Raw genomic sequence first — 10,485 nt, forward strand, 5'->3', positions numbered from 1 at the left:
AGGATCCCCAGAATGAACTCGCGATTGAGCTTGTGCAGGACCATGAAGGCAGCTGGCACAAAGTGCTGCAAAAACTGCAACATGGCCGTGTGGGGCCATCGCATGCCCAGGGGCAACTCCGGCTCCATGGCATCAAGAGAAAAGCTATGGCATCCAAAAAAGCAAGGCAACCACAGCAGGTACTGTGAGAGCTTTGCTGTCCCTCAAAGAGGTACACAAGCACGCAGCAGAAGCAGAGAAACGGCTGTCCAGGCGTGTCCCTTTAAGTGCATGTTGCTGCAAGGCTCCGGCCCCAGCACTAGGAAGCAACTGGTGACCTAAAATCCTGGCTGACGTGGTTCCGGTGGCCTTTTATGCAAGAGAGCATCCAATCAGTCTGGACGCTTTCTTTCGAAAAAGCAGATCACTTTTTCGATGCTCTTTTGTGTGTGGATGTACTCTTTCGAAAGAAGTTCTTTTAGAAAATCTCTTCCCCCAAAAAAACTTCTTTTGAAAGAAGCTTATAGTCTAGATGTAGCCTAAGAACACAGTGAATTCTTTTTGGGTTGCGAACCAGCATCCATGAAGATTACATATGAGCCAGAATGGAATCTAGCTTGTCCAACAGGATTCGCGGGGTCAACAGGATTAAAAAAATGGCAGAAATTTATTTTTGTCATTGAAGTAAATTAAAATGACTCTGATTTTAAATGGGATGTAGATCAATTGAATAAGAATATACCAGTTTTATTACCTCCCTTAACTTTTCAAAGTAGGACTACAGTTTGAACTCCTTGTTATGGTCCATGTTAACGGTGATCCCATTCTGAGTTTGATCCTGCAGCTGCCCTGTCCATGCCATTTCCTTTGATTTCAACAGGAGTTTTAGGTATACAAGTAGTTGTAGGATCAGTCCCAAAATAACGATTAGAAACATATTCTAGCCTCATCCAAATCATTAGATTTAATTTAAAAATATATGTTAATGATAGAACACTGGAAGCTTCCAAACCTAATAAAATCTCTTGTAACTTTAAATAGCAACCCCAATAAACCAATGTATTAATTATATAAAAAAAAGTGTATTCCCCAGCTGAGTTCTTGTATGCCAGGTTCCGACCAGAATCACACTTTTACAGCCAGATTACAAAATATAAACTTAGAAAACGGTGTTTCATGGCAGAATCATTACTAGACACTCAACAACAAAAAAAGTGCTACCAGTGCTCTAATAATAAAAGGTGGATATTATTGAAAATAACACCAAAGAACATGTTGAAGCTCTTAGCAAATGACTAAATCTATCATATTTGCTATATATGTAAATTTTGTTTTCTCTCTACTAGCATACTTATACTGGTGAGGTGGCAGGCAACAACAGCAGCCCTGAAAACCATGCCTCTTTGGAAAGTATGTTTAAGACATTAAAGTGTCTGCCAACTTTTGACAACTGAAAGTAAATGTGGAATTGGTTGCTGATATCCGCACAAAGAAAAATATCAGCTTCACAGTTTGCATATGGAAAAGCTTTAGTGCGCAAACAAAGCAGTAAAATCACAATGTGGCTCTATAAATATAGTACCGTGATAAGTCTATTGAGCTTATGAGTCAGCTTTTCACTCCGTTGGAATGATTAGGTGCAGATTGCTATCTGGCTAACCACTATTCTTTTAATACTTTTTTATCTCTGTGACTTGCCACCTTATTATTAAATTCAAATAACACAAATTAGGAAGAATGATTGTGTTTACCTGATCGTTCACTGCTCTAAACTATGCTTGAAAATAAAAAGCAGCTTCTTAAAAGTATGCCTAACTTCAGGGAGGCAAAGATTAAATATAATGTATCAAATCACGAGTGGAATAAAATCGGCCACTTAAACAGGCTAATAGAATTGAGGGGATTGTAGTTGTTCACTTTAAACATACTCAATTTCCAAAATTAATATCTGAGGACTGAGAAGATTCTGTACATTCTAAAATTGGAACTGAGCTACTAGAATAAAATATGAGTTTCAGAAAGAGTGTACTATTTTACCTTACCTTATTTTGCCTTTGCACGGCAATGCAGCGACTCATTTCTCTATATTGGAAGTAAAGGTACGCATCTGAATTTGCACTGTATCATATCTGACAAGTCCAATGCAAATAAATTACTTTGCGTAAGATCATCTTCTCGTTATTCTCAGTAATTATGTTGATACTGCTGCATCTGAGCAATTTACATATACATAACTACGTAAGGTAATGTGACAGGGTTAACATAAATCCAGGGCAGTCAGGAAGTAACTTCAGTTAAATCTTCCACTCTTGGGTAGGCATGTCACGGTTCTAAAACAGTGTGTGGTAAGTACTGCGAGCCCTCTCCATTTCCAACAGGCTAAGTCCCATTGTGCTCTCAGTCGTAGACGCACTACGACGTGTGAAGGATGGAGTGAAAGCCTAAGCTGTACATTCACTCCAAATCGGAGTCTGCGGGTCTAAATTGACTCCCAGTGGCGTCAATACCACCTCGTTCGCACCTCTTGACAGCAAATTACAATAGCAATACAGACCTTTCATTGTGGACATGCCTGAATTAGCCGTATGTGTATCCTAGTAGTTAGCACAAGTGTTACGTGGAAAGACAAGCTCTTTTGAAACTAGATCGTTGTAGCCAGTGTTTCATTTGGAACTAGAAAAACGTACTCAACCCAATATGCAGCAATTAATATTTTCAGTCTGAGAAAGAACGTAAAATAATTTATGACCAATAACATATTTTACTTTTATTATTTTTCTTCACTTTTTGGAATCTGATCAACTAATCAAAACCACACGTGTGTTGAAGTCCAATGGTGATTTTATTTCAAGGCAGGACAGAAGTCAGTGGGATGGGGCATACCTATGCTGTCAATTACGTTTATTTTGTAATGTTTCACAGAGGCATGAGTATACCAAGCCGTACGTGTTCGTTGTTCGGATCTCTCCGAAGAATTGTAGAGGCAACGGTGAAAAGTTCCTTAGAAAATCTCCTGAAGCCCCCAAGCCTGTGTTTATCGGTCATTCCTGCTAGCGTCCATAGCCCTTCTTTACGTGCTGTTACTGTAAAAAGCTGATTTCTTTTTACATTCATTTCCCTACAGGTCCACTGCTGTCCCTGGTGATCCACAAGCTTCAAACAGGAGCACAAACTCCACAAACTAACGCACGGTCTAAAATCTGTTGATTAATTGTGCCTCTCTTTCCGAGTCCACGTCAACCAAACTGACAGATCTAGACCTCTCCCATAAGAAGTGGTTTTTAGTTGTGAATCATCTTTGTGCTTTTGTCCACTGTCGCTTTTGTGCCACACTGTGTCCTATACAGCTCGATCTCCGTGCGCTCTCCGGCAGTGAATTGAATGCTATAGATTGCATTTCACTATCGGATCTAAAGGCATGAAGGGAAACATCACTCCCCTCATTATAACAGGCGATTGCAGTAATATCTAGAACAAGGGAACAGAGAGGAAAGTGAAGCGTCCTTGGTAACCAATCAGAAGGCCGCTCCAGTACTCTATACGAATTTCCCAACTGAGTATGAGAATTTTGACAGGCAAAGGAATAAAGGATCGGGCTCCTGACACCAACTCGTGTAAGGCTCTGCTTGGATTGGTGATAGCAGCCAAAGGGTGGCTCTGCTCTCTGTGTTAGCTCTTTGTCACAGCTTCTATTGGTTCTCACCCTGTTTATCACGCTGGTCGGAGCCATATAAATAATTTCCCTTCTTCCCCTTGCACTGAAAAAGTTCCTGCTGTTTCCCTCCTCCAGACAATACAGGCAGGAACTGATTATGTCAATATCCGAGCTAAGCGAAAAGAGCCATGGGATTATTTCCTCGCACTGAAAGATGCCATCGAATGCTTGAAATAGGACATTGCTCTTTGGCGAGCACAGCTGAGGAGATTTTAAATATTGACTTTTTATTTCAGGGCGGAAGCCCATTGGCTAGGGACTGAGAAAGTGACTTGGACAGGAATAATACCTACCTCGGTTACAGCCACTCTTGGTCATTTCTTTAACCGTCAAGAAATAGGATTTCCACTCAAAGCCTAAACGCCACTCAAAGCTTATAGATAGCTCAATCTCCCTGCTTTTGACAACCGTTTGTAACTTTTTCACAGCTAAATGGATTGTGAGGGGTCAAAAGTTGTCAAGGTGCATTTGAAGATTGAGAAGAATATGTATAAACGAGTGGTAAGGGGAATATGAAGAGAGAGTAGGTTCATTGTATGTGTAAACTGGTCAGGGCATTTTAGCATGTGAGTATTGCAATTGGTAAGATCTCCAACTGGTTAGATAGGCATAGCGCCAGCGGTGAAGTTCATGCAGCTACTGATTTTCGCCAGCTCAGGGGCTGGCTATCAGTTTGGACCGTGTTTATGCAACACACCGCACACACAGAGAGGGAGAATGAAGAGAAAATCTCACATTCTGCTTCAACGCGAGAGCTTCTTTAAAATATCTCCGTATAATAAAAACAGCAGGAGTACAGTATTGCATAATGGCTGATGATGACCCATTATGACTAGACGGCTGTAGCCCCGGTTGGTTCACCCTAGCTGAAGTTTTTGCTCCTCCGCCCATTGGCCGACTTTGGAAAGCAAGCGCTTCTAAGAGAGCCCTCAAACACGTCGGTTCAACCATTCTGATGTGAAATGAACTGTTCACAGGGCTATTTTTACTGTGGCAACAAAAGCAAATCCCCTTCAAAGTTTCCCCAAGCGCCTTCCCCCCGTGATCACTGACATAGGACTCCTGATAGGGGACCGTATGAATGGCCTGGGGCGTGCAGCGGGGTTCTCCCTGGCGCTCTGAAGGGATGGGGGCTGCCCCCACTGTTTATTCCTCTGAACCTAGGCTGGACCGTCGCGCTGAGTCTCCCAGCCCAGATCTGTCTGTACACACCTCAGCCAGCTGGGAACGTGTGAAAGCGCGAATGGCGTGTGTGGCACTTCCACATACCACAAAGGTAAGTCAGACCCAACCCGCCGAAGTGCAAACAAGGCGAACGAGTTCCCCCTGACTGGCAGGCCGGCTGGTGGGGGGACACAGTCAGGCAGATCAGGCGGTGGTTAGGCAGAAGTAGCGTGTCAAGAAGGAAACAGGCAAATGACAGACGATACGTCTTTCCTCGCCTGCCCTGTCTCCCTGCGCTCCCACCCCCCAAATCTGGGCTAGTTGAACTTCTCAAAAACGTCCTCACTGCAACACCAGCACCGCCAAAGGGGGGATGAATTGTTGACAGAAGGGCTGGGTGGGGGAGGGCTTAGGAAGGGAGAAGTTTTTGTTTCCTTGCCGAAGAGTAAACAAGCCTTGGCCAGGAGCTATATGTGCAAACGTAGGCGGGGGCGCAGGGGGCTGACCCCCTTTTTCTTTTGACAGGAGTGATGTTGACACTGCTCTAGGTCCGAAGCGCAGTTGCAGCGTAGCGAGGACCCCAGCCCTTCCGGGGTGTGGAAGGACGTTTGGAGCATCCCCAGGGCCGAGGAAAGCGAGAGACGCACGTTGGGGACTTAAAACGGCCCCGCTGACAACAACCGGCCCCAGCTCTCCCAGAGCGCAACTCCGCGAAACCTCCGCGTCTTTCTGGGACGCGTCCTCGGTGGCGCAGGGAGGCGGCAGCGCTGGGATCAGGAGCCGAGGCGCCCGCTGTCCAACTCAACAAGTGCGTGTGGCGGGGGCGGCAGGACCGGGGCCCTGCCCACGCTGCTGCACTAGACTCCCTGCCCGGGCAGCAGGAAGGAGCGGGCTTGCGGCGCCGGACGGGAGTGGCGTTTCCAGCCCAACTTCGCTGGCGAGCGCTGCGCAGACTCCGCTTCCGCCCGCCAGGGCAGGCGCTGGTGTCTCCACCCCCCTTAACCTGCCGGAAAGTGAAAGGGAGGGGCGTGCGGTCTAATCAATGGCTGGGGGTGGGAGCCGGCGCTCCCGCGATCCCTCCCTCTCACTAGCCCCGGGCCCCACGTTCCCCTGCACACAGATCCACACACGCACGCTGCCCATGCCACACGCCGCCAGCCCCCGTGCGCACCCGGAGAGCGCCTTACCTGCCTGCCCGCTGCACAGGGGCAAAAAGAGGGAGCGACTGAGACTGCGGCAAGCCACACAAGGGACTATATAACCGGCGGGGCTTCTGCTTGCCTGCGATCGCCAGGCCGTTTGATTAGCGACCCCCTCGTCTCCTTCCCCCGCTCTCCCCCCCTCCTGAGCCACGCTGAGGCGAGGCAAGCCCGGAGAGCCCCGCCGGCAGGAGAACGGAGGAGGAGCCAGGCAGGGGGCTAGAGAGCCGGAGTGGAGCCGCCCGGGAGCCCGCATGAAACTTGGCGAAGTTAGTTGGAAGCTCTGGGAGCCGCCTCCGAGCGAGAAGTTGGAGCCTGATCCCGGGACGCGGCGCTGAGCTCAGACCAGAGCTGGGGACAACTTCTCTCCCCCGCCACCCCCACCACCACTCCCGCCCCGGCGAAGGAGAGGGAGCGAGGATGTCCGAGGAGAGCGCGGCTCGCAGCGGCTCGCCGGCTGTACACATCTGGCTGTGAGAGGCAAGGACCCGGCGAACCGCCCGCCTCCAGCCCGAGCGGAGCCAGGGAGGGACGCGGACAGCTCCCGCCGCCCCACGCTGCCAGCCCGCGGGCTGTATGCGGGCTCGCCATGGCTAGGACACTCTGATCGTCCCTCGGCTCGCCTGGCCCGAACGGGACCCGCCGCCTCTGCTCGGCACCCCCCGGCCGCTGTCAAATGAAAAGTCACCGGGAGGACTGGAGAGAGCTGAAGAGCGAGGGGAGGAGGGATGTTCGCGCTCTCACCGGGCTCCCTTTGAACCCCGGCCGCGGCAGCCTCCCAGCCCAGAGCTGACAGCTTTTGGCTGAGAAAAGAAGGAAACTTAGGAGAAAAACGGAGGCCGGCTGCCCCAGGCCGGGCCAGTCTGCTGGGCGAGCGGGGCGCGCCTGAAGTCTGGGCCAGCGCCTCTGGGCCCTGTGGACTTTTGCTCCCCGGAGCGGGCCGAGGTTGGTGCCGCAGCTGCCGGACGGGCTCCGCGGCGGGGCGAAGATTGCTTGGGTGCGGGCGGCGAGCGGCCGCGGGCAGGCCGGGCCGGAGGGGACCGGCGGAGGCGGCCGGCAGCGCGGGGTGGGCGTGCCGGGGGCCAGCATGTCCAAGCCGGTGGACCACGTCAAGCGGCCCATGAACGCCTTCATGGTGTGGTCGCGGGCGCAGCGGCGGAAGATGGCCCAGGAGAACCCCAAAATGCACAACTCGGAGATCAGCAAGCGCCTGGGCGCGGAGTGGAAGCTGCTGAGCGAGGCGGAGAAGCGGCCCTTCATCGACGAGGCCAAGCGGCTGCGGGCCATGCACATGAAGGAGCACCCCGACTACAAGTACCGGCCGCGCCGCAAGCCCAAGACGCTGCTCAAGAAGGACAAGTTCGCCTTCCCGGTGCCCTACGGCCTGGCGGACGCGGAGCACCCGCACGGGCTGAAGGCGGCCGGGCTGCACGGCGGGGCGGGCGGGGGCCTGATGCCCGACTCCCTGCTGGCCAACCCGGAGAAAGCGGCCGCCGCCGCCGCCGCCGCGGCCGCCCGCGTCTTTTTCCCCCAGTCGGCGGCCGCCGCGGCCGCCGCAGCAGCCGCCGCGGCCGCCAGCAGCCCCTACTCGCTGCTGGACCTGGGCTCCAAGATGGCAGAGCTCTCGTCCTCCTCCGGCTCCGGCTCCGCGCTGCCCTACGCCTCCTCGCTGGCCTACCCCGGCGCCGCCGGAGCCGGTGCCTTCCACGGGGCGGCCGCCGCCGCCGCAGCTGCCGCGGCGGCCGCCGGGGGGCACACTCACTCGCACCCGTCCCCGGGCAACCCGGGCTACATGATCCCCTGCAACTGCAGCGCCTGGCCCAGCCCGGGCCTCCAGCCGCCCCTCGCCTACATCCTGCTGCCCGGCATGGGCAAGCCCCAGCTGGACCCCTACCCGGCGGCCTACGCGGCGGCGCTATGACCTCCCCGCCGGGCGGACAGAATCGGGCGGCGGGCGCAGCCGCTGCAGCCGGGAGCACCAGTGGGGAGGGAGGAGCAGCAGCCGCTGCGGACTTGCCCACCCAGCAGGTGCAAGGGCGACGGGAGCCAGTCCGCCCTGCGCTCCCCCCAGCAAATGTCTGGCTGCTCCAGCAGCACGTGGGGCCTGGTGGACCCTCCTCGGACCTGTTGCGTGTTGCCCACAGACACCATGGAGAAGAAACTCCGTCCCTAGCGAGAGGGGGCTCCCCCCAGTGCCCTCTCTTTATTTTACAATTGGTGTGTGTTGCATGCAACCTTTGCAGATCCCTCAGCTGATGGGGCTTGTTCTTCACGGGCGCGGGAAGCTCCTTTCTCTCGCCGATTTCTCCCTCAGAGCATCTTTCCTCGCCTGCCCTGTCTCCCTCCGCTCCTACCCCCCAAATCTGGGCTAGTTGAACTTCTCAAAAACGTCCTCACTGCAACACCAGCACCGCCAAAGGGGGGATGAATTGTTGACAGAAGGGGGGGGGACAAATCTGGCCTTTGGATCTGAAATGTTTCCTCGGCTTATGTCAAGCCCTATGCTAATGGAAGCAGGAAACACCAAAAGAAAGACTGTAAAGTGAAATACTGTCCCTGTGATTCCCCAATTCCTTCCCCAACATATCCCCGACTTCCTTAAGTCCTCTTCTAGGGACGCTCATACAAATTTCATTCTTAATTTACAGGACAGGAAAAGTCTGTTAGTTCCTCCAGACCAGTAGGTCTCACCTTAAGACTGTAAATTTGTACATTTCTGTGGAAACGTTAAGTCTTTCATTGACAATATGTTGCTTTCTTTGGCCACATTTGAGTCAGTTTTAGACTCAAAAAAAAAAGGGGGGAGGGGAGAAAAGAACGCCTTTCAGAGTAAATACAAATATTGCGTTACCATTTAGGGATCGCAATTTTATCTAAGGTTAAATCAGACTTTTTGTCTGAGTGATAATTATATATTTATTATTTAGCTTAACTGAAACAGAGGTGGTTTTGACAGCAGAAGAATATTCTCATTTTCCAAGAACAGTTCCCCCATCAAATATGAAGTGTTTCAATGTGTTTTGGAGTCCCCATCCTACCTGCTTAGGTTATTTTTGGAGCAACTGCAATTCAATTGCAAATAATGAATATAAAACAGAAAAAAATTAGAGAAAAACCTTCCTCAATTAGAGTTTTTTTCTTGTTGTTTGTTTTTGTTTTTTACTTTTGTAATGTGTATATTTTGACTAATGTTTGTGAATGAAGCTGGCTAACATGTATTTAGTTTCGTTTTGGCTCTATGTAATATAAAGCAAAAAGTTTAAGTATCGGTTTTAACATTTACATGTAAATGGGTTTTTTGTGTGATTTTCTAATTTAAAATTAGACGTCTAAACTATATCTGTAAATTAGAATCCGACTACCACTCTGTTCATTTTTGAACAAAGAGTTTAAATAAAGCCTGAAGCAGGGAAAAGAGAAATCCTCTATTTCTTGTTGAGTTACTACAAGATTTTTATCTGAATTGCCATTCCGTTCCTGGTCCAGGTGAAGTGTAAGGTATCCTCAAAAGGCTGTCTTTGTTTCACTTTTGAATAGATTTACTAGGAAATCTAAATCAAGCCATTGTTATTCAGAGCCAAAAACCTGATTTATCACATTTTAAATCGTGAATAGGAAAGAAGATAAAAAAGTCGTTGTATTAAAAAAAAGTATTCATGAACCAGTAGGACGGGGTCTGTTGAATACACTCAGACCGCTCAAATCATTTAATCTGTTTCCAGTAACATTTTCAGAGTGGAAAGTTGCCTGACCACTTTACTCTGTTAGCATAAAGAGCTTCTCTGCTTAAATCCGTGTAATTTCTGCAACTATTTTAGAGGTATTTCCTATTTACAACTCGATGTTTTTCACTGGGGCTTTGATAGTTACTAACAAAAACCGTAACACCTTTTAGCCTCTGCCCTGTTTGCCCGATATTACATTGAAGGCTGTTTTCAAATGTAAATCGAGCTAGCATCTGTACGTATGAATTTAGACCGATACAGATTTGAAACAGAATTAGCAGCAACTGAAAGCGTCTATCTAATCATTTTAGCAAGGGAATTGCAGGAATCGCAAAATGAATGAATAAAAGATAACACAGTAAAAAAGTCGCCTTTTACCTCCTGAGATTTAAAATCGAAATTCGAAGTCCTAGCCCTTTTTTCCCTCCAGAGTGATTGGCTGCCCCCTTAATTGTGATAGCAACAAGAGCCCTTGAACAAATGCCTTTAAAATCAGCCTCCCCCTTGTATTATGTTCACAAAGTGAAAAGTTTGGGAGATTTGCGGAACAGACTGTTCGTTTGACCCTGATTCACTAATTAAAACGATCCCTCTTTTGTTACTCCCCCCCCGCGCTTTGCAATATTATAAGTTAATTCATATGGTTCTGAGCGATTATGCAAAACTAATTTGGACTGTCCAGGGGTAATTATCCTTGACACGG

At 49.7% G+C, this 10,485-nt stretch overlaps 1 protein-coding gene across 1 annotated transcript; it reads left to right on the forward strand.

The window, feature by feature from the left end:
- The first annotated feature begins 5,615 nt into the window (after positions 1 to 5,615).
- Positions 5,616 to 9,652, forward strand: SOX21 (SRY-box transcription factor 21). Its single transcript, XM_075918816.2, has one exon. It carries the CDS (start codon positions 7,145 to 7,147, stop codon positions 7,976 to 7,978), a length of 834 nt encoding a protein of 277 aa, XP_075774931.1. The 5' UTR covers positions 5,616 to 7,144; the 3' UTR covers positions 7,979 to 9,652.
- The last annotated feature ends 833 nt before the right edge of the window (positions 9,653 to 10,485 follow it).

The sequence above is a fragment of the Pelodiscus sinensis genome, chromosome 1 (assembly GCF_052426305.1).
Source record: "Pelodiscus sinensis isolate ZL-2025 chromosome 1, ASM5242630v1, whole genome shotgun sequence".
Classification (NCBI taxonomy): domain Eukaryota; kingdom Metazoa; phylum Chordata; order Testudines; family Trionychidae; genus Pelodiscus; species Pelodiscus sinensis.